A 27,225-nucleotide genomic window follows, 5' to 3' on the forward strand; every position below is an offset into this window, starting at 1 on the left:
AAACTTGGCTAAGCGATTGTAACAGGAATTCCCTCGCTGAAGAATCACCTAGAGACTATAATTCTCTGAACTTTCTAAGGACTTGGGGGCGGGAGGGGGAGATTGTGACAATTTTTAAATTATTGTTTCAAATGCAGGCTGTTAACACTGGATAAGTTTGCTAGCTTTGAGGTTCAATTTTTTAAATAGTCCTGATTAGGCCAGTTATTTGTGCATTAATATACATACGTATAAGCAGGGGCATACTCTTGATTTGGTTTTGTCCTGGGGTGTACCGGTGGGTGAGCTGACTATTGAGAACATGGAGCTCTCAGATCATTTTGTTATTATGTTCAATGTCACATTTGCTGGACTCCCTTCGAGTCCCGTGCCAGTTGGCCGTCGAGCGTGGGCTATAAATGCAGCTTCTACCTGAAGTTTTCTGACCAGTACAATGCCCTTATGCCAGTTATTGAGAATAATCCATCTATTTGGGGTATAGAGGAGTGATTTCTGATTTCAATATGGGCTGTAATCATATTTTGGATTGTATTGCACCCTGGAAACAGGCAAAATCAAAAACTGTATCTCAGCCCTGGCTCAATGATGACAGTCGGCTGCTTAGACAAAAATGGAGGCAGACAGAGAGGAAATGGAAGAAGGATAGACTATAGGTCTCATATGAGATACTCAGAGAGTGTATCGTGTCCTATCAACAGTTTGTCAAAGCGGCTAAGGTGCGGCATTTTTCCCCATTTAATCTCTAAGAATCAGCATAGTCCTAAAATATTATTTCGTGTAATTAATTCAGTTTTATATCCTGTATGCCCTACTGTTTTCGATAATTCAGAGAGAGCTTGTGAAAAGTTTATGCAGTTTTTTATGGATGAAATCTCTGCTATTAGAGCCAGCATCTCTAGTTCTGTCCGGGTTCAAAGCCAGGTTAACTTACCTCCTGATTCGCTTACCTCTGGCCAGTAGAGTGCATTTGAGCCGGTAACCACTTCAGACCTGTTAGAAATTGCTAAACATCTCAAGCTACCTTATTGCTCTCTTGATATCATCCCGCCCCACTTGCTAATTCAGGTTTGGGATGCGGTAGGTCCAACAATTTCATATGTGGTTAATCAGAGTCTTATAGAGGGGCTTGCGCCATCATATTTTTAGGACGCTATTGTACAGCCTCTTTTAAAAAAAACAAGTTTAAACCTGGTGGTGTTAAACAATTATAGACTTATTTCTAAGGTGCATTTTTTAGCTAAAATGCTGGAGAATGTGGTTCTAAACCAACTTTCAACTTTTTTAAAATATAAACAATATTTTTGATACATTCCAGTCAGGTTTTAGACCTCAGCATAGCCATGGAACTGCCCTTCTTAAGGTGACCAATGACTTGCTTTTGTCGGTAGATTGTGGGAACTGTGCTGCTGGATCTGAGTGCAGCCTTTGATACAGTGGATCATGGGATCCTCCTTGAGCGTCTGAGTCTGTGGGTGGGCATTAGGGTTGGTTTACATCGTATTTACAGGGGAGAACCTTTGCGGTGGAAATTGGGAGCTCTATTTCCTCCTCTCGTCCCATCACATCTGGGGTTCTTCAGGGTTCGTGTCTCGGCCCTGTCCTATTTTCCTTATATATACTCCGCCTGGGATTAATCTGTCAAAAGCATGGTGTGGCATACCATTGTTATCCAGATGACACCCAGTTGTATCTTCCTTTGAAATTGAATGACATCTCGAAATGGTCACCTTTGCTTGTCTGTCTGGACGAAATAAAGCTGTGGATGGCATCAAGTTTCCAATCATTCCAAGTGATGATTTTTGGTCCACCAAAGCTAGCAAATCAGATTGCACTTGACTTGGGCCCTTCAGCCTCGAATGTTAATACTCAAGTGAGGAACCTTGGTGTGATTTTTGATTCTGAACTGAAATTTGATAAACAAGTAAATGCGGTGGTTAAGGGCAGCTTTTTTTCAAATGAGGGGCATTGCCAAATTAAAAGGTTTCCTGTCTTTCAAAGATATGGAAACTGTGATCCATGCTTTTATTTCGTCCAGATTGGATTATTGTAATTCTCTTTATTTGGGGTTGTCTAAAAAGTTGCTTTCACGGCTGCAACTGGTGCAGAATGCTGCGGCCAGATTGTTGACTGGTACCAGGAAATGTTCCAGTATCTCTCCGGTGCTGGCTTCTTTGCACTCGCTTCCCGTTGAGTATTGGGTGCAATTCAAGGTCCTTTTAATGGTTTTCAAAGGTTTACATGGGCTTGCCCCTGTATATATTTCCAGTCTGTTACAGCATCATGTTGCTGCTAGACCACTAAGATCCTCTCAAAGCTTTACTTTAAATGTTCCAAAATCTCGGTTAAAAACTATAAGGGAGATCGTGCCTTTGAGGTATCAGCTCCACGTCTTTGGATTACTCTCGCTTTACACATTAAATCCTGTGATTCCATCGAGTGTTTTAAATCTAGGATGAAGACCTATCTCTTCCCTGCTGCTTTTAACTGTTCTTAAGTTATATGTGGTTTTATTTAGTGTTTTGTTTTAGTTTTAAGGTGTATTTGTCTTATGTGTTGTACAGTTGGGTCTGTAAAGCACTTTGGCCAACTCGTGTTGTTTTTAAATGTGCTTTAGAAATAAAATATGATTGATTGATTGATGTGTATCACAGATCTGTTTATTAGTCAAAGGTCTGGAACTTCTATAGTCATCTGTATGGTTAGAAATATATTAGATTAGAAGAAACAAGCTATTCAAACTTGAAATCTATGTAGTCCATGTACCTTGTGTGTGTGTAGTATTCTCTATCCCTCGCATTTACTTCGACTTTCAAAGATACTCGACGTTGGTCAGTTTTCATTACAGCTGACATCAACACCTTTAGTTCTGGCCAGTTGATCCAAACCACAGAGTTTACTCATCATAGACTGTAGAAAAAAATGAAAACCTCAATTCAGTTGCTGCCTAAAATTCATATTGGCTGTACAAGACAGTGGGCACTGTAAAAACTGAATCAAACTGTTGTTAAACTTGCGTTTTAAATGTAACTCAGATTTTGGAGGTTACATATACGTAGAATGTAAATGCTACTGTGGTTAGAAATATTGTCATTTCAAACTATTTGAAAAATAAAGAAAACAAAAAAGAAATTGCCCTTATTTCTGCAAATTCCTCTGACAATTCATAACAGGTTATTTTTTAAACGAATAAAAACTATAAAGACATAAAAAAATAACAATGAGAGAAACCAACAACTGAAATATAAGAATATAAAAATAAGAACAAACTATAATAGTATATCAATGATAATAAAATAGCACTGCCTTTAAATTTCCAATCAAGTTTAATAATTGCACATTATACAATACAAATTACTTCAAAGCAGCTTTGGAGTTTAAGCATTTTCAGGACTCCGTAGTTTCCATTTTCATGTACAACATTATGGTGATCAACATTTAATATTCATGTAAAGTAACCGAAGAACTGATCCAAACGTTTTCCCGTCATCACGTCTTTCTTAGAGCACATTGAGCTGTAAATAAAACGTTCATTACATTAAGACGTCGTTTCCATTTCATATGTAGTATCCGTATTCATTTTAACGAATTTTTCCAGTGTATCTTGTATGAACACACTCACCGGGCGCAGCTTCCTTCCGCATCACTTCCTGTTTGTGCAGTTGAGACCAGCGCAGCGTCACGTTAGAAATTCCTGTTCCCGCCAGAGCAGATTCCAGCTGAAACAAGAACATTTCTTAAAACCACTCAGATATATATATATATTTTTTATTTTATTTTATTTTTTATTTTTTTTTACTCTCGTGCTCTCTCTCTCTCTCTCTCTCTCTCTCTCTCTCTCTCTCTCTCTCTCTCTCACCCGCGTCAGGAGCTGGACTCTCACTGCGGCTTCAGACAGACTCCAGCTGGACTTCAGTTTGAGCTTCACAAACGTTTGCTTTAAACAAGGACCTGAAACACACACACACATGATGTTACTCCCTATCGTTTAGATCAGTAGTTCTGATGCAAATAATCATATTATGCATTTTTAGGATCCCAAAATACATCATTGCATCTTTTGTTTTTGGCATCAAAGGCCGTGTGTCTACCATTTACAGTATTCTGGAGCAAATGCATCTGTCACTTAAGATTAAACATGGATAGATCCTCAAATCAACAAAACTTTGCAAAGTAAAACAAAATTTGACCCACATGACATTACACACGTTCAGTTCAGTTCAGTGAGGATGAACATGGTTTAGTGTCGACAACAAATGTGTTTTATTGACTGCTGAGAGCATGTATAATCAATAATAAATAGACATTTTTCAATAGTTTGTTTGATTAGACCTTCTCCATAGACCTCCACCTCACACAGAGTGAGAAACCTTGAATCTCCAGGAATGATCAGATTCACAAATCGACCCTCCATATCGTCACAAGCGTAGGTGAACGAAACGCCAGCTGGAATACTAGAAATCACAGCACATCTACAGAGAGACAGAGATAACTTCATTCTTTCTGCACTTGTGTTTTCAGCCTTGAGGAATCAGGGATTTCTATTGGTATTAAGCCACTGAAAGAGAGTCTCACATGGGATTGTTGTTACCGTTGTTCTCCAAAGAGTTTCCAATGCGAATCTCCGCTCCGTTTATTCGTTCTGGACAGCAGTCTCGTCTGTTAGTGACGACCACTCTACTAACTCTGTAAATCTGTTGCAGATCCAGCCTCCACCACGGGTTAGTCTGACTAGTGGTTGAGGAACACGCTGACTCTGGACGTGTGAAACCTAGATTGAAGTCAATGGCCTGTTTCGCGAACCAGCTGCTAATGGTTGATGACTGTGTGACGCTTCTTCCTGTTGCCAAATTACCTGTAAAATGACAAAATATTTTATTTTATACGCATTTACTTCATTTAGGAACGCATTTCTATCAGATCGTTCTGGTTCTAGACTAGAACTACACTCTATAATTATATTAAAAACCACTTCAATGGAATGAGAATGGCTTCAGATTCCCCTGGAAAGGGGTTTAGACCAGGTTATTATGAATTACCTGGATAAACCACATAGACTTCCACCTCACAGAGAGTAAGTATCCTATCACTTCCAGGAATAACCACAATTACATATCGTCCCTCCATCCTATTACACGAGTAGCTGTAGGAAGCGCCAGCTGGAATAACAGGAATCACAGCACATCTAGAGAGAGAAGAGTGAGAGTGAGTTTATTAGTATGACTTGTATTTTAATCTTTCTAAATTATATACTGTAAATTTTATGGTTTGAGGTTTCCCCTAACTTACCATAAAATTCAAAACAAAATAAAAAAAATTTAGGCAATAGAAACGTGCAATTATTTACCATTCCAATTAAGCTTGTTACACAAAATAAAGTTGTTCTGTTTTTGTCACTCTTGCATGTGTGACGATTTTGGTGTCATCGAATTTTGTAATGTTATGAACGTTCTCGTAACCAAGACAACCGCCAATATTGACGCTATTATTCATCTTAGCAGTTGATCAGTAGGACTACGGTTTCCTCAGTGTTTAATCTTTGGATTATTATAATTTAAGATGACGTGACGTAGGGAGTGTAGAGTATTTCTTTATTCTGGAACAATGTTAATGTTGTATTTGATTGTAGGTGGCCAAATTCATTCTGTGATCATTGAGGGAGTTTCATGTGTGACTCTGAACATTAGGGACATTTTATATTTAACAATATTATTACAACATTATTTTGCTGTTATCTCTGTAAAGCTGGTTTAAAACAATCTGTATTGTAAAAAGCGCTATATAAATAAAGGTGATTTGACTCTGTTGCTGCCACCTCAGAAAGCCAATAACGTCAAAAGTCTGATCTTTACTACGTTTTATAAGGTATGTTAACTACTTTTCTGCACTGATTACTGCGACGTCCAAAGAAAAAAATGATTTACCCCAGTTTTGAATCTGTGTTCACAGTCTGTAATGAATGAAAATACCCAATACCGCAAAATAACGGCAAGAAATGGCATTGTTGTTTTCCCTCGCGCGCTGGATGCAAAGCAAATGAACAACGTGATGAACGAAACAAATTACTCTTATGCTCCGTCTCCTTTTAGTAAATAAAAATCACAGCGTTAGTGTAGTTCGATTCACCAACAAATGACTCTGAGTCATGTAAATTAATTGTTCAAAAGTCAAAGAGTTCTGACGAATCATTCGTTGTACTAACCAACATTTGACTCACTTAGTGAGACTGCATCCGAAATCGCATCCCTCCCAATATAGTAGGCGACAAACAGTACGTGACAAAAGTAGTATGTCCAGGGGAGTAGCACAAGATCCCGGACCCTATGTATAGGCAGTCCTGATGGGCCCCTATGTTCCAAATAACATATATTCCAGACTTTTCAAGGGCCCTCTCTCCCCTTGGGGCCCTGGTAATCAGTACTGGTTTTACCCCCAGTCCGACGCCCCTGAGTATGTCCGAATTCACAATAAAAGAGTCGGCAAAAAGTCCCCAGATGACCTACCTCTTCCAGTGAGATTCAGAAGTGTGCATACGATGGTCACTTTACAATCCCATGAGGCCACGGGAGAGGATTTGTGAATGCCAGTGAAGCGACGCAACCAGCTGGTATGTCACATGATAATGACGTCATGACGAATGTAGTACACCCAGATCATATTCATACTACACACATATACTGTAGTAGGGATGGTGAAAACTAAATATTTTCTTGACGGACCACCGACCACCTCATTAGCTGGTTGAAACGTTTTAACTGATTAGTTTTAATTATGCTACGCTATTTGAAATAACAGCCATTTCGAGCCGCGCCTGTAATTTCGCAACTCTGTCGCATCTCTCTGCCGCTCTGCCTACCGCTCACACACACACACACACACACACACACACACACACACACACACACTGCTCCGGCGCCGCCCTTCCACTCACGTCACTTTTTTTAAAGCCTCTACAGCGCGAAACATGAGTCCCGCAAACGCGGCGCCGAGGAGCTTGTATGTCATCGGAGGACAAATGGCTCCTTAGTTGCAACTTACATCTCTGTCATTCTTTTTGGTGAAATGGTCCCACACACTACTTTTCTTTGCACGCTTCATCCTGTCGTCTGCCCTGCCTCTAACCTCGAGTGTTTTAGCACCTTGTGAGCGCGCGAACCCAAACGCTGTGTCCTCGCGCCAAATGTTTTTATTGGTTTATTAAGTACAAACAGGCGAGTTATGAAAAATTGAGTGTGAGGGATTTGTTCACTTCACACAAAAATATCTCGGAATGAGATGGCTAACTGTAGTAGCGTTTAGTCCACTGTCTATAATAGCCTAATTTAGAGATCACTTTTTTTTTTTTAATCGACTACCGACAACTTTGATCGGTTCACGTTGATACGGTCAACCATCGGTCAAACGGTCATCGGTTAACATCCCTCACATATACATGTAGAGCATACTTTTTTTTAAGCAGTCGTGAATTAATCACTTATTCAAAATAAGTATGAGAGTATTTGCGATTTCGAACGCAGCCCAAGATATTAATTTTAGTGATGTCCGATTCATGAACAAACAACTCTTATGATCCTTTGAAAGTAATTTGTAAATTAGCCCACTGGACGAAATCTCTGCAAATAAGAATATATGAGCGAGACTCACATGGGGTTGCTGAAAAGATTTGAAGAATCGTTTCCGACCCGAATCTCTGCTCCGTTTATCCTCTCGCTGCAGCAGCTTAGTCTGTTAGTGATGAGCACTCGGTTCACGCTGTACACCGTCAGCAGATCCAGCTTCCACCACGGGTTGCTTTGGCTCTGTGTATGTGCACAGGTGCTGGGTATCCCATCCAGAGCGTTTTGGGGATGCCAGTCATAAAATAATGTGGACTGGCTGACTGTGCCCCATCCTGCTACGTTCACTGGAATATCGTCATGGGAAAAAACATAATTTTATGTTTACATTTTTCTATTCTGACTAGTATTTGATGTGGTTTTATAAACAATGTTATGAGTTTCTGTAAAGCTGCTTTTAAACGGTGTATAACATTTTGATTTTACTTTGTAAAGTTGCCTATAGATTGAACACATAATATGCATGTGCATGACGTCACCGTTTTCAGTCACATTTTTGTTGTATATTCGGCGGCAATAACATTGCAATAAAGTCAATATCGTTAAAAAAATAGCACTTTGAAACCTGTTTTCAAAAGTTTGCATTTTCAGGCCCCCAAAACGCTGCTGTCGTATAAATGAACGGCCAAAACATATAAAAAAACGTTGAAAAACAAGACGCTTTTAGTTGAAAACGGTGTTATGAAAACGGCCCCTCAATTACAGCAGTAAGGTGTTTTAATGATCAAATCAAAATTCATGCCAACAGAACAACCTCACATAATGGACAACAAAGAATACAGAGGACTATAAATACACTGAGGAAGACAAAGGAAGAAAACAAGCAACTCAACTACAAACAGGTGTGAAATCAAATCAGTAACCATGACAACTAACAAGGAAAATCAAGCAATTAAATACTGCTTTTTCATTTAGGTATTCAGTCTATAGGCGTGTAGTGTTGCAAAGTGACATCGCCAACTACTGGCCTGCCAGCAGAATGCAGCGTTTTTAATCATTTCACTGATCCGAGTGAACGGGGAACGTTTTGTCAAATTTATCGTCTGTACTCAAAAATCGCAAAACGTTTCCATTTTTACTACATTGTTGTCTTGTAAAACCCTTGGTTTTTCCCTGTTTTCCCGCCTGTTTGATTTTCCTTGTTAGTTCCTTTTATTCATCAAGGACACATTAAAACGATCAGAAATGACAGTAAAGATATTAATAACGTAACTACATATTTCTATTTCAAATAAATGCTGTTCTACTGAACTTCATAGTCATAAAAAACAGGGTGCAGATTGCAAACAGGTTTAAAGCTTTAAAGTCGTTGAGATGTTGTTACAGTAGGCGGTGGATCTTCAATATTTCATTGACGACATCTGCGGCACTAAATCACAATCTCTTTTTCCACACATCTTGCTGCCCAGTTGCAAACCTTTTTGTGATTTCTCTGTTGACTTGGATGGAAGGAATTGAAAAGCAGACGATTTTAATTGAAATAAAACGAGCATTTCAGGAATGCTAATTGTAGTTTTTAAACTAGCATTGATCATACTTGCTAAAATAAATAATAAATCCTAAAAATTCTCAAAAACTGCTGCTTCACTCAGTATACATGTAAAATACCTTGTGCCATGTCTAATTGTACCTACTTTATTTTCCTCTTTAAATCCGTTGGTATTGAAATTTCTTTTGCATGGACTATTTGAGTTTTCATTGTGTCTGGGACTGTAGAGCCCTAAAAATTAACTTACAAAATATGTAATAGCGTTTAATTCATGAAATCTCACCTTCTTTTTCATCTGCCTTCATTTGAAGTGGGAAAACCCCTTGAAATGAGAAACACAGAATGAAGTTCAGTATTTATAGACTTAAATTTAAAGTCCCCCTGTGTAGTCAATACTTTCAATCCCTTAAAGTCATCTTTGATCACCAAAAGGACATATTTTAACGTTTTTGCATTGAAAAAATAAATCTTCATGCCTTAAAATATCTTGAATGTAACCCGACATCGTTGCCTCATTTAGTATGCACTGTTCTATGAATATGCAAATGTTTTAATGATATCTGTGCATCGTTAAATCTGAGCGAATGTTTGACTATTCCTTTTAACTCTAATGGAAATCATGTCAAAGTCAGTTAGAATAATCAAATGTAACAATTTATTATGTCAGGTAACTGTATCATAACAATTTCATAATCAATTCAAAGATAATCAATACAAAACATCAAATGCTCTGGAATAAAGGGGAGAGATGTTAATCTGACATTAGAACATTATAAATCTCGGCGGCTCTGAGAAAAGCCCTGAGCTCTAGTTGCATTTCATTATAGACAGACCTCATTTTACATGGTAACATGTTCATTTGCATTCGGAGGTCACAGCTTTTGTGTGCAGAGGAACATTTGCCTGAAAGTCACCACCTTCTGTGTGCAAGATATTTCTAAACTCTTAAGAACTTTATCACATTTTGGTTTACTTCTTTGGGAATGAGACATTTGTACCAGTCGCACTGAGACATTTAAAATGATACCAAACATGTATGACACTGCATGATAATTGTTCACATTAAAACCATAAGATACTTGTGTGAGTTTGGGTGATCTCACTAAGAGTGAGGGAAAGAGATGTAGATTGGAATGATTCTGAAGTGAGACTTGCGTCTCGAATGGCGCACTAGAGTGAGTTCAAATGGTAATTTCCTTTGTTTTCTCAGAGAGTATAGCCCTCTCTTCCAGTTCTTCCAGTTTTTCCAGTCTTACAGTAATAAACAGGAAAATAACTGAATTAATGATGCAAACGTCATAAAATATGAGACCAACTCAAATTCTGCTGAAATTTGAACCTCGTATTTGGCTTTTTTTAATTTATTTTTTATGGAGCCCCTAAAGGAAAATACTGTAGTGATGGAAAAATATATATTTCAATGCTTTTGCATTGTCTCACAAAACTTTTGAGGGAACGCAAAGTGTCTCGGGGGGACGCAAAACTTTTGCAAGAGAACCCGAATGCATTGACTTCACATTTATTCCATCTCTGTGTCCTTTTATAGGCTCCGTATTATTATTATTTTTTTTTGTATTTTTTGTTTGTTTGTATAGTTAGAGCTGCACTATTAATTGTTAAAAGAGCGCGATCTTGCCTAAACGACAGCGATTCTCCCGTGTCTATTAAACCTTTAGACAAATCACACTGCAATATTCAGATCTGCGTTTCCAAGTCTCACTATTTCTGTTACACATATTTAAATGATCACAGAACTGCTGGAATATAAGTTTATAATTCAGATGTAAACACTTATATGTTTGTTTTTTAAAGTAACTTGAAATTAATTAGATTTAATTTTTTTATCAATTAAATATATATAATTAATAGACTGCAGCAATTAACACTTTGTCAGAACCCATAGAAAATGTATTATAGTTATTTAGTTTAGTTTTTTGTTCAGAATCATGATCACTATTTCAAACAAAAAAGTAAAGATATAGTATTTTGTTAGATTTACACTTAAGGAAAAAAAGGGGCCAATTGAGGACTATTTAGTGTTCTCTAAAACGATGTGTTGTATGTTATTGAGTCTTCTGTTAGTGATCTACATTCTGTTTCCAGATTCATCTTTTAGAAACGTCCAAGATATTAGAAAATATGTATTTTACTTACCCAGTAAAAGCGACAGACTCCTGAAGAAAACCTTCATGTTCACTTCTTGATTCGTTCTGCTTTTAAACGAGCATGTTTAAATGAAGAGAGAGAGTTTGGTATATTCAGCTTTACACACCAGTGTGACTTCTATCAGTCTAGTCACGTTGATATTTCTTCTCCTCCTCCATTTACATATTCCTCCTCCTCTAGTCCCATATTTCTCTCTCTTTCTCATTGAAGCTAGAACTTCTCACACAAAAAAACTGTATTATTTTTCAAATAAATCATCTTTCAAATCCATGTAGAAAGAAGCGAACAAGCTACGAGATGAATGTCTTTAGTGATTGATGATATCAGAGTAGTCTATACCAATAATCACTTTACCAGACACTTTTGTCCAAACCAAGTCAGGTTAAAAATGGAAAAATGGCACATTGGCTTGTTATAAGAGACACCTACTCGTTCCAGCTATAAACAGCAATGAGAAACTATAACTATAACTAACTATAACTATAACTTGGCTACAGTTCAAATCCACCAAACTGGATCTCCTGAGAGAAAACTGAGGGAGTCTTCCTGAACTATATTAGGGTTTGTATTTGTTTTTTTGTTTTTTATCGTGTTCACTTTAATTCTGTCATTATTTTCTCACTTATGTCACTCTTTCTTTTCAGTGAAAGTTTTGAAGTGAATAAAGACTGTCCAACGGCAAAATGACTAAATAAAATCAAAATGCATCAAAAAGGTCTTATGTTCTGTAAGACTGTATCTATCATGCTGCATGTTTCCATCTTGAGAGTTGCACCTGACATTTTTAAAGGGTTTTTCTTCCCCGCTTCATAGACATTGCAAGATTACAAGACTTTTTTCACTAACCATAACTGCATCTCGTCCGTCACCTGTTTCTAATGACACAAGACTTATCAATTAAACTGTTGAAACACTTTAAAATGTACATATTAACATATGTGTTCATACAGTGATGTATTATTAAACTAAACCAGTCCTTTGGTACGTCTGCTGCTCTGTCCACTTCATTTAACAATTCATTTTCCTTATTCTTATTTCCTGTGGTTTTCTTTTATCTTTGTTATGGATTCGTGTTAATGTGTTTTGCCAACATCGACCCTTGCCAGAGTAATTATTTAAACTTTTCTTACATCATGCATATTTTAAATGTAATTTCATGTTGGCAAATTTGAGATTTAACAGCTTCGGTTATTTAATATTGATTAGACCCATGTTATAACGCAAACATTCCTCGTGCTGATCAGACGGTCAAGCTTGTTTAAAGCAAGTTTCGACAACATCCATGGTGAACTTTCTTGTAGTCATTTGCTTAGAAAGCATGTTATTTTATTTTTTTTAATGTGAATTTTAATGACATGTAAATGTTCCCAAATTTCTCTCTTTTTGCCCCTGATAGACGTGGTTGCCATTTGAATAGGCATACAACTCTTTTGCCTGCATGTAAAGGAGCTAAGAAAATGACTTTGTGTGGATGTTGTGACATGCCGATGGAACGGAGAGTAAAGAGGCTGTCTGCTTTCGGACCAAAACTTAGTTTTAGTTGACTTTTTGTCACTTGACTTTTATCAATATCCATGTGTGATTTGAGCCCGTTCTCATCCTTTGGCGGGATATGTGACGCCATATGACAAAACGGCGAAATACTACGCACATGGCACCCTTTAGCGTGAATGTAACACGCGAACCCAAGGCGTCATAAAGTTGACTGGCATCCTTTAGCGTGAATATGAGACGCAGACCCTACCCCACACCTAAACCTACCCATCACAGTGCGTGTTATATTGACGATAAAGGGTGCCATGTGCGTAGTATTTCGCCGTTTTGTCATATGGCGTCACATATGACACCAAAGGATGAGAATGCGTTAGTGATTTAATATTGTTCCTTCCTCAAATGTGTGTTTTCATAACTGAAGAGTCCTTTTGTTCCTGACCTTTTTTAGTGTCTTTGAGATGTAAAGTCAGTAACTGCAACAATTTGACCACTTCAGTCATTCAATATTACTATATTTAGAGTACCTTCTCAAAATTAAATGACTACATTCAACTTAGGTTGAATACTTTATTTCACACGCCATCTGATTTTAATTTTAAATGCTGATTTGAACACATCCAGGTTCTTTATTTTGATATAATTTGAATGTCTTCTGGAAAATGTCTGTTGACGTTAAAGGACAAACCACACATTTCAAAGTCAAATGATGGATATCAGTAGCAACAGGTAAATCCTGTAAATCAGTGTTCCTCAGATCCGGTCCTGATGAACACTGCCCTGCCCTGAAGAGTTTACTTCTAACACTAATGAAACACACCTGAACAACCCAGTCAAGCTCTTCAGAGTTACTAGAAAAATGCAGGCAGGTGAGTTTGATCGTGGCTTTGAGGAACCCTGCTGTAAATCATATAGATCATCTAACATTTGTTTCATCTACAATCTATATATAGATTTTTACAAAGTTTAAAAAACTCTCCCTACAAAAACATTAGAGTCACAGAGTGTGGTTTCCCTTATGGAAAGACAAAAACAATGTTCAAATAGTGTTTATATCATCATCTTTAAAATGACTGGAATATTCCTGTGAAGTAAAAGATTTATTTTAGGGCACAATATGGTGACCCAACACAGTACTGAAATAATTAATCATAAAAAAATTAAAAATATATCACACATTTGAGGGAAACTGGGATGATTTAGCCTATTTAGTTTACTGCTTGATTTAGCATTGTTCTTTCCTTCTGTCGTCATTGATCTATATTGGGGCTGGTATACACCGGTTAATAACAACTGAAATAGCAATTTCATTGTTTACTTGAACATGTAAATCACTGTATTATGCATTTCTTTTCTTCAAAAAAAAAACATACAGGTGACTTCATTTAAAACTCACAGGCAATCAATGTTTTAAGGGCAGCAGTGCACTTACATTAAAAAATAAATTAAATACATTTAAAAATAATCCTCTTAGCTATTGCTAGACATTTCAGCTACTTGCACCATTACATTAACAGACCGATTATACAAATTCTCATCAGCCCGTATTGTGCAGGAGCTTGATTTTAAGTATCAGTACATTTGCAGAATACAGACACGGGCTCTCACAAAAACACACACTCATGCACACACTCTTTCTCACACAGATTAAATAAATGATGTATTTCCGTCTTCCCTGTATTTTCAGATCCTTGCTTCATATTTCACCAGAGTCAGAATATTGCACAAGTATAAATGTGCTGAATTACATGTACTTTGGTGTTGGGTTCATCAAGCATTCAGTGCTCATCGACCAGTTTCAGAAAGCAAAAGACACGTCCAGGCGGCGTCCTTACAACAGGAGGACAGCAAGGATCCCTGAGAGAATTACCACAGCAGCTGAAAAAAGACAAGGAAAGAGAATACTGAAGTATTTAACAAAGGACTATTGAAAAGCACAAGAAATAAAAAGACTCAACCCGAGGTCATTATGTATAATCTGTATTGTACAGTGTGCTAGTCTGATTTCAGGGTACATTTACACGACGACGATATGCTTAAAACGGAGAAGTTTTTCCTTTGAGTTTTCCGCGTACAGACTACACTCTTGCCATTCACACGGATCCGCGAAAACGAATAAAAACCCCTGTATTCTGCTGGCAGGCCATTAGATGGCGATGAAACACTATAGACTGAACACGTAATATGCATATGTATGACGTCATCGTTTTCAGAGACAAGAGACAATCCATTTGAAATTTGAAACCGTTTTCAAAATTTTGCGTTTTCAGGCACCCAAAACGCCGGTGTCGTGTAAATGAACGGCCAAAACGCTTAAAAAGTTTAACCTTTTTAGTTGAAAACGGTGTTGTGTAAACAGCGCCTAAATTAATATGAATTTAGCAACTAAAGAGCAGTCATTTGTGTTACTCTGTTTAAGTGCTCACTGCACCTCTGTAGACACCTAATGGGTGGAGCTTGACCTAGTTATGTTTAGGGCTAGGACGTGGCTGATCCTTCAAGCTCCACCCATTACATCCAAAGGGGCAGGCCTAGATGGCCAGCTCCACCTATCGGCTCTGCAGTGAGTAGCCTCTGATGTGGTGTAACGGAGGCCAGCTAGTAGTTGCTGTGCGAGTAAACCTCACTCCTCTGATCTCAATAGACGCTCTGGCGACAGATGCTGGAGGCTGCAGTCTTTAGCCTCCTTGTTAGAGCGTCTGACTTTCATGCCGGAGACCCGGGTTCGAGGCCCGCTCGGAGCGGGTCGAGTGGGACCCGGGTGAAAGGGGTTACAGTGGCAGTATCAAGTTCTTACCTTGAGATGCTGCAAGCTGCAGTGCGACGCCTCCTCCTGTAGTAGGTTTTGCTGTAGTAGTTGTAATAGTAGTATTAGAGGCTGTAGAGGGTGTTATTATTTCAACATCCGAGCTGTTGTTGTTGGTTAGATCAACTGGCAAACTTGTCCTCATTCGTGTGATGGGAGACCCCAAAGTGCCTGAGGAAATGGAAATTAAAAAAATGTTTTAATTTTGTCACTAATTGCATTCTCTTTCAGTATTTCAATAATAGCGTCATTCTCACCATTTGTAAAGTTGCCAGTGAAGAAGAAGAGAAAAGCGCTTGTGTTTGCCGCACGGGTGTTGCTGTTGAGACCTGCGGCTGTGAAAATGCACTGAATCTTTGTGTTGTTCACAGAGCCACGGAAAGATCCAGGACTGAACTACAAGACAAAAAAGTCAAATTTGTAAAATAGTATTTCTACAATGTAGGGTTCAAAGTGAGTTGCGTTCCCCTCCAACATCAATGAGTTCTACTCACTGCTGTCTATATTTGCACCATTACTGTTCTACTGTTTAGTTGTTTCAGAGTGCTTTTTTCTTTTCTTTAAAGCCTTCCCTGTTGTTGTTTATTACCATGTATTTACAGCGAAGAATCACCTGTGCGAACCTTGGCAGAGCTTTTCAGAGAAAAAGGAGATGAAAGGAGTCTTACTGTGTTATCCGGAGTCAGGATGCTGTTGCTCAGTGTGGAACGGATGAACTTCACTGTACCATTGTTGTTGGCACAAGAATAGATGGTGTCACCATCACCCTATGAGAAGCAAAGGTAAATAAGTCAGAGAATCCAAATCTCAGATTTGGTACTTTAAAAAACACATTCTAACAAATGTGATTTTTAAATGTGGACATGAGAAATAAATCTTTTACAGACCTCCTTGTTGTCTTGAGACAAGCCAACTGCGATGTAACCATTTGACTCCCCGCTGATCTCAAAAGTGAGATTGTCTGAGTTTCCATTCACCACTCTTGTGGAGGCGAAAAAGCAGGTATTGGCAGTAGACGGATCACAGCTGGCCGGAGTGGAGAAACATGCCCTGTCCTTCTTACAGTTGTCCCTGGTGACCTTATCCTGCAATGTTATGTTCACACAAGCCATGAAATGCAGTGCTCATTTTAAATCTGCTGAGTATTTAAAAAATGCCTAAAATCTAAAGTAAACTCAAGAGTTTCACTTAAAAATGTAATATTATAGCAATTTTCCATCACACAATACTGTAGTCAGTACATAACTGACTTTGCTAACACTAAATCTTTCACTTCAAATCAGATCATCTTAACCAAGAAAAATATAACTGGCTCTCCAGTCTGTTCACACTTACAATTGTTGTACCAGTGTTTGCTGTAACGTTAGATGCAGTGTTGTTTGGTGTTGCAGTGCCAGTAGATGCAGTGGCATTTGTACTGGGTGTTATGACTGAAACATCTGTGCTGTTAGGGTTGCTTAAGTCCACTGACGCATTTGTGGCCAGTTTTGTGACTGGAGGATCCAGAGAGCCTGGTAAAGGAGTAGAGGGAAGAAAATTATTTCCTTTTACTACAAAACTAAATGTCAGTCAGTTACTTGATCAAAGTTTTGCACTCACCATTCGTGATGTTGCCTGTTACAACGGAGATGAAAGTTTCTGTGGTTGCGGCACGGGCGGTGCTGCTGCCGAGACCCGCAGCGGTGAAAATGCATTGAATTGTTCTTCCATTGATGGAGCCACGGAAACCTCCAGGGATGAACTGCACCACAACAGAAATAATGTTACTTAAGAGCCTGAAACTGCATCTGAGATGGCATATACAGTGCTATGAGCCAGTATATTTAATTGGCTTGTATGCATTATTGCATCTTTACACAGATTTTAGAGGAAACCTGTGCGAATAGTACTAGAACTGTGATTTTCCTTGAAGCCTTCCATGCTTTTATATACTACATTATTTTCTGTTAAGAATCTCTGTGGCTAATAATGCCATATGTTTTTATAGAGAAGGCTCTCTGACAAAGTGCCTTACTGTGTTATCTGGAGTCAGTATTTGATTGTTCAGTGTGGAACGGATGAAATTCAGTGAGCCATTTATTTTGGCGCAAGCATAGATGGTGCCACTTTGACCCTAGTGAAGTGAAAAGAAAATTAGTCAGTGAATCTGAAGTTAAAGATAAAGTGCTGAAATATCAGATTGATTTAAATAAAGCATGATTAGAAAGGTAACTGGCTTCGATCTCTTACGCTGTTGTCTCGAGATAGGCCAGCTGCGATGTAACCATCTGACTCGCCACTGAGCTCAAAGGTAAAATTATCTCCAGTGCCGGCTACTCCTCTTGTGGAGAGGAAATAGCAGGAACCTTGTGCACCTGGATTACAGGTGGGTGGAGCGGAGAAACAAGCCCTATCCCTCCTACAGCTATCCCTGCTAGTAATTTCCTGCAATAAACACAGTCAAATTTAATTGAAAGAAAAACATAAATGCAATAATTTGCAAACGCATTTTTTTTTCCTTTAAAAGAATGTTCACTTTAACAGTCAAGATTGTTCTTATTTCCATTTCAAACAAGAAAAAGAGATTGGCTTACTAGTGGTGGATTATTGATGTTGGTCACGATATTAGAGCCTGAGGATGTATTTGTGGTCATGTTTGGAGGGTTCGTGTGGGTCATGTTTGGAGGGTTCGTGTGGGTCATGTTGGGAGGGTTCGTGTGGGTCATGTTGGGAGGGTTCGTGTGGGTCATGTTTGGAGGGTTCGTGTGGGTCATGTTGGGAGGGTTCGTGTGGGTCATGTTGGGAGGGTTCGTGTGGGTCATGTTGGGAGGGTTCGTGTGGGTCATGTTTGGAGGGTTCGTGTGGGTCATGTTGGGAGGGTTCGTGTGGGTCATGTTGGGAGTGTTCGTGTGGGTCATGTTGGGAGGGTTCGTGTGGGTCATGTTGGGAGGGTTCGTGTGGGTCATGTTGGGAGGGTTCGTGTGGGTCATGTTGGGAGGGTTCGTGTGGGTCATGTTGGGAGGGTTCGTGTGGGTCATGTTGGGAGGGTTCGTGTGGGTCATGTTGGGAGGGTTCGTGTGGGTCATGTTGGGAGGGTTCGTGTGGGTCATGTTGGGAGGGTTCGTGTGGGTCATGTTGGGAGGGTTCGTGTGGGTCATGTTGGGAGGGTTCGTGTGGGTCATGTTGGGAGGGCTCGTGTGGGTCATGTTTGGAGGGCTCGTGTGGGTCATGTTGGGAGGGTTCGTGTGGGTCATGTTGGGAGGGTTCGTGTGGGTCATGTTGGGAGGGTTCGTGTGGGTCATGTTGGGAGGGTTCGTGTGGGTCATGTTGGGAGGGTTCGTGTGGGTCATGTTGGGAGGGTTCGTGTGGGTCATGTTGGGAGGGTTCGTGTGGGTCATGTTGGGAGGGTTCGTGTGGGTCATGTTGGGAGGGTTCGTGTGGGTCATGTTGGGAGGGTTCGTGTGGGTCATGTTTGGAGGGTTCGTGTGGGTCATGTTGGGAGGGTTCGTGTGGGTCATGTTGGGAGGGTTTGTGTGGGTCATGTTGGGAGGGTTCGTGTGGGTCATGTTGGGAGGGTTCGTGTGGGTCATGTTGGGAGGGATCGTGTGGGTCATGTTGGGAGGGTTCGTGTGGGTCATGTTGGGAGGGTTCGTGTGGGTCATGTTGGGAGGGTTCGTGTGGGTCATGTTGGGAGGGTTTGTGTGGGTCATGTTGGGAGGGTTCGTGTGGGTCATGTTGGGAGGGCTCGTGTGGGTCATGTTTGGAGGGTTCGTGTGGGTCATGTTGGGAGGGTTCGTGTGGGTCATGTTGGGAGGGTTCGTGTGGGTCATGTTGGGAGGGTTCGTGTGGGTCATGTTGGGAGGGTTCGTGTGGGTCATGTTGGGAGGGTTCGTGTGGGTCATGTTGGGAGGGTTCGTGTGGGTCATGTTCAGGTTGGTGGTCATGTTGAGAGGGTTACTGGTTGTCATATTTGTCCCCTTGACTCCAAGCATCATGCATGCCATCCCCAGAATAGCCACATAGATCCATTTTCTGTCCATCTGTGATCTTTATATATTTATATATGTTAATCTTGCAGCTCGATTTTTGTAACCTGTAATTAAAAATGAAAATGAAAAGTAATTTAGGTTGTATAATTAACAAAAAAAAAACAAAAAAATAATTTGGATAATTTAAATTCTGACCATTAATGACAGAAAGATTTTATCTTAAAGACTCTACAAAGTTTATTTCCCTCAATTTTCTAATATGGTAATGATAACGGTACCATACTTTACCAGAAACAATTTAACCTTAACACTAACATTTAATTGTTGATTAAAGGATTAGTTCACTCCTAAATTAAAATCCTGTCAGCAAGTATTCACCCTCATGTTGTTCCAAACCCGTAAGACTTACGTTCATCTTCCAAACACAAATGAAAATATTTGCAATGAAGCAACATCGATGCAACTACCACTTTGAGACTTCAAATAGTTCATAGTGAGATTGTAAAACTAATCCATTTGAATTGAGCAGTTTAGTCCAAATTGTCTTTATATGATGAACAGATTTAATTTAGGCATGTTTTCACATTTAAAAATTGATCAGTGAACATAAACAGAAGCTCAACGTACCCACTCGATACATGACGTGCTGCGTAACACATGATAATCAACCAAGATCTTTAGCTTCTGTTTCTGTTGATCAATGTTTATATGTGAATACAAGCCTGAATCCAATCTGTTCATCATATAAAGGGAGTTTGTGTCTTCAGAAAATTTGGATTAAACCGCGGTAACAAAGTTTGTAGTTGTCGAAAGAAGGAGGAGGGAACTGGCGAACATTTATCACTTTTAATGATAAAATAAAACAAATACAAAATCAAAAGTATAGGCCAGCAGCTCCTCGCAGACGACTGCTGGCTACACAAAACAGAAACAAAAACACATGTTCAGGCCTGTTCCTCTCTCGATCTTCAGCGTCGTCGCTCCTCCTTTTATGCGTCTGCTCCTCCGTGAGAGATGCGAGACCGGTGCGTCACGCAGGAGTCATTCATTATCACCTTTACCTCTGTACTGATAAAACGTTGTCGGGATATTTCCGATTCACGTGGCTACACGGAAGCAATAAAAAATTCTCAGAGCCACCAGACACTGTTTTATGCAAATGAGCGGCCGGATCGCATTAAAGGTTTTCTGTTAGAACGGTGTCGTGTTAGCGGCCCCTAAGTTAATAACTAATGATCGCTGCGACTGAAGTGAATCAATCAAAACTAACTTTAGCTGGACAATGACTTTATTCTAGAGCTGCTGTAAAGCCAAAACAATCTCTGTTACTATAATTTCCTATTATCACTGTAAAGCTGGTTTGAAACAATCTATATTGTTAAAAGTGCTGTATAAATGAAGGTGACTTGACTTGACACCCACAGCCCTCGGCCTCATCCTGCTCGCCACACCGCTCAATTCCAGTTACTAACGGCATTACTTTTTCCAGTAACGAGCTCTTCTCATACTAATAACGCCGTTACCGTTACTGCCAAAAAATGCGGCGCGTTACTATAACTGATGAAGCTGTTTTTTTTTTTTTTTTTCATCAGACCAACTAGATCTCTGAGCCAGAGGCAAATACTTTTTTTTACTGTTCTTCCTTGGTTAGTGGGCAGAGCACGAGACAAGTGCATAAATGCTGACGATTGGCTGAGGTAGAGTAAAATGTCATTGTAAGCCAATCAGAGGTAGAGTTGGGCGGGTGTTCGAAAGCACGCATGGTAGTGATGGGCATTCGGCTCTTTTGACTCAGCTCATTGAAAAGAGCCGGCTCTTTTGGCTCACAAACGGCTCTTTAAATGACTTTGACTATAATATTTCAATTTTTACTACATAATTATTTAATTTCTATAGGCTAAATTTGTGAAAAATAGAGTCGGCTCTTCAGATATCCGAGCCAGCTCCCGACGTTCACCTAAAAGAGCCGGCTCTTAGAGTCGGCTCATTCGCGAATCGCGAACGACCCATCAAAAGCTCATTCGCGAACGAGTCGATCCATCATCACTAAAGGCTGATTTATACTTCTGCGTCGGACCTACGCCGGAGCCTCTACGCCGTAGCCTACGCTTTGGTTTTAATTTATACTTCTGCGTCGTTATCCGCGTTGACGCACGCAGAGGGAGCATGTGAAACCCGAGGGAGTGGTTTGAGCAGACCAATCACAGCGCTTGCGTCCACGTAGAATTGACGCGCTGTTACATTTTTGGAGAGGTGCACGTCAGAGTACGCCGAAGGGTACGCGCGCTACGCACAGCCTACGACGTAGCTACGGCGTATGTTCGACGCAGAAGTATAAATTGGGCTCATGAATTGCGAACGACCCATCATAACGCATAGTCGGACTGGACAGGACACACAAGGAACAACACAAGCCAGTCAGTCAACGAGAGACGGGTATGGCGACGAGCCCAAATAATCCAAAAGTAGAATCCTCTTGAAGTAAGATTGTCAATGGCCAGAGTAGCCTACGAGATTTATTTTTATGGGATTTTTTTTTTTTTTTACGTATTACCTACCTGTATATGTATATCCTACGTTTTGCTAAACATTGCACTTTCCAGTTACATTGAAAGCACCTAATATTGTTACACTGTTCTACTTGAAGTACAGCATTTTTTCAGTATTTTTGTTTTGTTTTATTTGCACTACAAAGAGTGTATATATTTGTTATTTCTTTTTGGTATATTGCTTGACAAGCTTAATTTAATTTTGCCCAGTTGTGGCCTGTTGAGGGGCAATAAATATCAAAAGTTCCAAAACATCTATTGTGTTATTTGCATTGATCCACTATATAAACATAATATCTACATACATGGCATTTGATTGGAGGCTAGTCTCACTTTGTCCCACAGCAACATTTTTTTTTTTAGATGTGTGTACAATGTTTCATGTTTCTGTTAATATTGTATTGTATTAAGTGTCCATTTCATTATAATATTCAGATTTATCATAAATAATTGAACATGCACATGTATTTTAAGTTCCGTTAAAGAGGGGTAGAGCTGGGGTCACATTTGGGCATTTAAAATTTAATTTTACTTGAAAGTAACGCAATAGTTACTTCCTTAAGAAACTAGTTACTTTTAAAATTTGTAACTGAGTAACTAATTTAGTTACTTTTTGGAATAAGTAACTAGTAACTGTAACTAATTACTTTTTAAAAGTAACTTGCCCAACACTGCTCAATTCATATGGATTAGTTTTACATATGTCTTTATGAACGTTTTGAAGCATCACACTGGTAGTTGCGTAGCTGTCAATGCAGGGACAGAAATCTCGCAGATTTCATCAAAAATATCTTCATTTGTGTTCCGAAGATGAACGAAAGTCTTAAGGATATGGAACGACACAAGGGTTAGTAGATGATGACAGATTTTCGTTTTTTGGGTAAATTAACCCATTAGATCTCAGCAGTGGTTGTTTGTTTAAAGGAAATAAGATGTTATCTTAGCTATACTATGCAATCTAATAAGCTATGCTTAATTGAGTTGCATATTTAATTCTTATTGAAAGTGCACACCAGCACTGCAATATATTCAACACACAGACTTCTGCAACTATTCTATACACCTCCTGACCTTCGAACTACTCTGCCGTTCAAATCGGAATCGTTTGGGGTCGGTAAGATTTTTAATGTTTTTTAAAGAATTCTCTTCTGCTCAACGAGGCTGCATTTATTTGATTCAAAATACAAAAAAACAACAACAAAAAAACTGTAATATTGTGAAATATTATGACAATTTAAAATAACTGTTTTCTATTTTAATATATTTTAAAATGTAATTTATTCCTGTGATCAAAGCTGAATTTTCAGTATCATTACTCCAGTCTTCAGTGTCACATGATCCTTCAGAAATCATTATAATATGCAGATTTGATGCTCAAAAAACATTAATTATTATTATTAATGTTGAAAACAGTTGTGTAATATTTTTTTCAGGATGCTTTGATGAATATAAATTTAAAAAGCACAGCATTTATTTGAAGTAGAATATTTTGTAACATTATAAATGTCTTTACTGTAACGTTTGATCAATTGAATGCATCACTGATGGGAAATTTTTTTTAAATTTATTTTATTTCTTTCCCCAAAAAAATTAAATACAAATTCTTACTGACACCGAATTTTTGAACGGCAGTGTTTAATGTTAAAAAAAAGTTACAAAAGTTTCAGATAAATGCTGTTCTTTTGGACTTTGTATTTATCAAATAATCCTGAGATAAAAATGTAAATAACTGTTATCAAAAGTGATAATAATGATAAATGTTTCTTGAGCATCAAATCATCATATTATAGTGATTTCTGAAGGATCATGTGACACTGAAGACTGGAGTAATGATGCTGAAAATTCAGCTTTGATCACAGGAATAAATTACACTTTACTATATATTCACAGCTGATTTACATTGTAATAATATTTCACAATATTTTTTTTCCCGTATTCTTAATCAAATAAATGCAGCTTTGATGAGCAGAAGAGACTTCTTTCAAAAACATTAAAAAACTTACAGATCAAAAACTTTTGAACGGCAGTTTGTCAAAGTGTAAAATTACAGAAATTGACGGATCCCCTAAACTGAATGTGAATGTGGACAATGTAATTTGGCAACAGCAAAAAATATGTTTTTTTAAAAAGTTCCATTTAGCAGCCAGTGGCTGTGATTCCCCAGTCTGGATCTCTGAACGGGTCGGGTAATTCTGATAACACATCTACACATATCTTTCAGGATAGACCAAGATAAATAAATAAATAAATAAATTCTTCAATTGATTAATTATTGTAATCCAACCATACAATATACCTATATTTAAAATAATGTATAATATTTAATCAATAAAATGTGTAATCTGCTATAAGAAATATAAAAGATAAAGCAGGAAATGATTCAAACTAATTATTTTTTGTACATTGCCAAATGGAAGGAAGGAAGGAAATGTGGATCCTAGAAATATCCTGACACTTTAGTAACAAATATATATATATATGAATGTATTTGCATTATAAAACTAAATATCAAAGCAAACAGTAATTTGTTTTAAAGAATGATAGCACAGACACATTTTAATCAAACACTTAGTTGGTTGGTTAAGGTTTTTAAAAATTCAGCCAAGAACCGTAACTATAACCCTTTTGAGTCTAAGAGTGTACTTTAAATATAGGCTACATCGAAGAATCATGACATCTAATATTTAGAATAGCCTGCACCTCATCTGTTAAATCTTTGTATAATGTAACCTCAGTAAATGTATCTGTGTCTGCAGATATCATTCACTCAATATGTTAACAGCCAAGTACAAAAGAATCGTAAAGTGTGTCTTACCTGTATGTGAGAGGTTCTGTGAGTTACTGATCACTGAAGGGGACGTCGAGCTTCTCTAACTTTAATAATGCAGGGCGGGACCTGAAGGTTGGACACTGATTTTACCTTAACTTCTGTTTTACCTCAGACTTCGCTATTTGAACATTCAGACGTAAGTAAAGCCAACACACACGATGTCTGGAATAGGGAGGAGTAGCACTCCTGAAACAACACTTATTCCCGCTGCACCTTAACTCAAATACAGCAGATGCTCCGTGACGCGGGGAATGAACTGAAATAATCACAACTGTCACCGTCATCACTTGTATGCACTTAATTGACAGTTTTTTATTTAATCTGAAAAATACTCCTACATTAGGCTACGTGAGAAAAACATCAGTTTTGTCAAAGAGAATGTAGCAGTTACATTGAACCCAATTTGATTTAGACTATTGAGCAATATTTAGTTATTTGTTTTCAATCTTATACTGTTTCAAGGAATTACTTTTTCAAAATTGTAAATAATACAAGCAATAAAATTTGAACTGTGTCTTAAGTTTTTTTTAAATACTTGTATTAAGTTTTAATTTGAGTTTTCTCAATTGAGTTTAATTCAGTGTTTAACTCGCCATTTCTTTGTAGTTGTTTGTTAAACTGTTTCTACGCCAAAGTTGTTCAGTGTAGAAGGCCCTAACTGGTATTTTGGCAGAAACCCATGTTAAACAAAGGGTTATCGCAGTATGTCTCAGTTGATTTAGTGGTTTCGTCTAAGCACTGCCTCTTCAGCTTTTGTTCTACAATACATACTCTTGAAATATTTACTCAGGGTGAGGTTTAGGCATTTGCTTTAACATTAAATTACCAACAACTGGAAACAATAAAGGGACATTCGGCCCATCAAGAATAATCTTGAGTCTACTCGATTGTAAGACAAAAACAGAAAATCTTAAAACACACACAAACAAGCATTCTGTTCTATTGGTCTAAAAAGGGAGTGAGAATAAAATAATTTCACCATCTAACTTGGCCTTTGTAAAAACAAACACGATTTTAACGCTCACCAAACTTTTATTTTGTTCTGTTAAATAGCTCAGGCACGATTCCTCCTGTTTTAAGCCACTGTAATGCCACTTTGTCTGGTGCGTCAGTTATTTTATATAAGATATATAGCAGTGATGATATAGATCCGCACTAGTTGTTATTGAGCTGTCTTTCCAGTTTCTCTGGAGTGTTTAGATGGCGACGTAATGAAGGGACTGTGTTGAGGGACGTTTCACACCCAGTCAGAAGACAAATGCATTACATTCTCATGTCTTCAAACTAAAAACTTCAACACATGTGCACGATCACGAGTGACTTCCGAGAATTTGTGTTTACACCTTTTGTCTTCATTCTTCAGTCTGACAAATGTGACAAAAGCACAACCCATTTTTAAATAGCTTGACATTAAACAAATGATATGATCAGTAAGTCATGGCAACTTATGTTTTTACATTACTTTAACTCATCAAAATAATTTCAGCCGTTTTTTTTTTTATATAAGTTATATGAGATTCAACTCCAATTTTTTTAATTTAAGCTAAAATGTCAATCTGATTATTCTTAATTTACAACAACAACTGAATTTAAGTTTGTTTTTTTTAAACAGGTGGACTTTTTTTTTTACAGTCCTTCACTGTAATACTCTTCTTCCCTTTGTAAATACCAAAGGTATTAACATATCTTATTGTATATGATCATGTATGTTATTTCAAAAACAAAAGAATCATATATTTTGGCCTTGCACAGCAAAAATTATTCTTCTTCAGTATTTTTTTTTCCAGCAAAAATATCTAAACGTTCTTGAATCAAGATATGACTTGAGAAGCAAAAAGAGTTTAAGTATTGTTTTCGGAAAAAAATAATGAAATTAAGTGTGATTTTATGAAAAACAAGAACATTAGTGCCTAGCATAAGTGAACACACCCATGCTAAAGTTGACTAAAAAGAAAGGCCAGTTATTTCATGGATCCGGGATAATATGCATCCTGATAAAGTTCCCTTGGCCTTTGGAAGTAAAATATCCCACATCATCACATTCCCTTCACCATACCTAGAGATCGGCATGGGGCACTTTCCATAAGATCATCTCTCAATGCAAATCACACCAGCTATTAGCCTAACTGAAATAACACCATGCCAATCTCTAGATATGATGAAGGGAATGTGATGATGTGGGATATTTTAATTCCAATGGGCAAGGGAACTTTATCAGGATGCATATGATCCTGATCCATAAAATATCTGGCCTTTAAAAAAAATATATGCCTGTCTCTATGGGAATTTAACATAGGGGTGTCCTGACTTATG

The 27,225-nt window shown here is 38.1% G+C and overlaps 2 protein-coding genes across 5 annotated transcripts; both read right to left on the minus strand.

Moving 5' to 3' along the window:
• Positions 1 to 3,304: 3,304 nt before the first annotated feature.
• Positions 3,305 to 11,401, minus strand: LOC143736771 (uncharacterized). Its single transcript, XM_077227468.1, has 9 exons — positions 11,257 to 11,401; positions 9,386 to 9,424; positions 7,642 to 7,900; positions 5,037 to 5,182; positions 4,573 to 4,852; positions 4,330 to 4,469; positions 3,857 to 3,948; positions 3,620 to 3,716; positions 3,305 to 3,512 (listed from the first exon to the last, which is right to left on the minus strand). The coding sequence occupies exons 1-9, from the start codon at positions 11,291 to 11,293 to the stop codon at positions 3,487 to 3,489; spliced, it is 1,116 nt and encodes a 371-aa protein (XP_077083583.1). The 5' UTR covers positions 11,294 to 11,401; the 3' UTR covers positions 3,305 to 3,486.
• Positions 11,402 to 13,844: 2,443 nt separating this feature from the next.
• Positions 13,845 to 26,005, minus strand: LOC143736757 (uncharacterized). 4 transcript variants are annotated; one of them, XM_077227443.1, is made up of 12 exons: positions 24,898 to 26,005; positions 18,895 to 19,637; positions 18,139 to 18,414; positions 17,795 to 17,989; positions 17,580 to 17,678; positions 17,165 to 17,306; positions 16,901 to 17,076; positions 16,453 to 16,650; positions 16,234 to 16,332; positions 15,823 to 15,961; positions 15,557 to 15,736; positions 13,845 to 14,637 (listed from the first exon to the last, which is right to left on the minus strand). In XM_077227443.1, exons 2-12 carry the CDS (start codon positions 19,582 to 19,584, stop codon positions 14,591 to 14,593), a joined length of 2,241 nt encoding a protein of 746 aa, XP_077083558.1. In that variant the 5' UTR covers positions 19,585 to 19,637; positions 24,898 to 26,005; the 3' UTR covers positions 13,845 to 14,590. The 4 variants fall into 4 exon arrangements, with proteins under 4 accessions (XP_077083558.1, XP_077083557.1, XP_077083556.1 ...); XM_077227442.1 differs by having other exon boundaries at positions 18,139 to 18,462; positions 18,943 to 19,637; positions 24,898 to 25,139; XM_077227441.1 differs by having other exon boundaries at positions 18,139 to 18,198; positions 18,655 to 19,637; positions 24,898 to 25,139.
• Between the last annotated feature and the right edge of the window lie 1,220 nt (positions 26,006 to 27,225).

This window comes from Siphateles boraxobius, unplaced genomic scaffold, assembly GCF_051911475.1.
Source record: "Siphateles boraxobius isolate OS27281-9 unplaced genomic scaffold, OSU_SipBor_1 130, whole genome shotgun sequence".
In the NCBI taxonomy this organism is placed as follows: domain Eukaryota; kingdom Metazoa; phylum Chordata; class Actinopteri; order Cypriniformes; family Leuciscidae; genus Siphateles; species Siphateles boraxobius.

Coding starts and splice junctions, on each gene's coding strand:
- LOC143736757 (XM_077227440.1), bottom strand. CDS start 19,584: ATGGACAGAAAATGGATCTATGTGGCTATTCTGGGGATGGCATGCATG. Junction 17,679..17,794: donor GCCTATCTCGAGACAACAGC/GTAAGAGATCGA, acceptor TCACTTCACTAG/GGTCAAAGTGGCACCATCTA. Junction 17,307..17,579: donor TACTGACTCCAGATAACACA/GTAAGGCACTTT, acceptor GTTGTGGTGCAG/TTCATCCCTGGAGGTTTCCG.
- LOC143736771 (XM_077227468.1), bottom strand. CDS start 11,293: ATGAAGGTTTTCTTCAGGAGTCTGTCGCTTTTACTGG. Junction 3,949..4,329: donor GGTGGAGGTCTATGGAGAAG/GTCTAATCAAAC, acceptor TGTGTGTTTCAG/GTCCTTGTTTAAAGCAAACG. Junction 3,513..3,619: donor GCGGAAGGAAGCTGCGCCCG/GTGAGTGTGTTC, acceptor TTTTATTTACAG/CTCAATGTGCTCTAAGAAAG.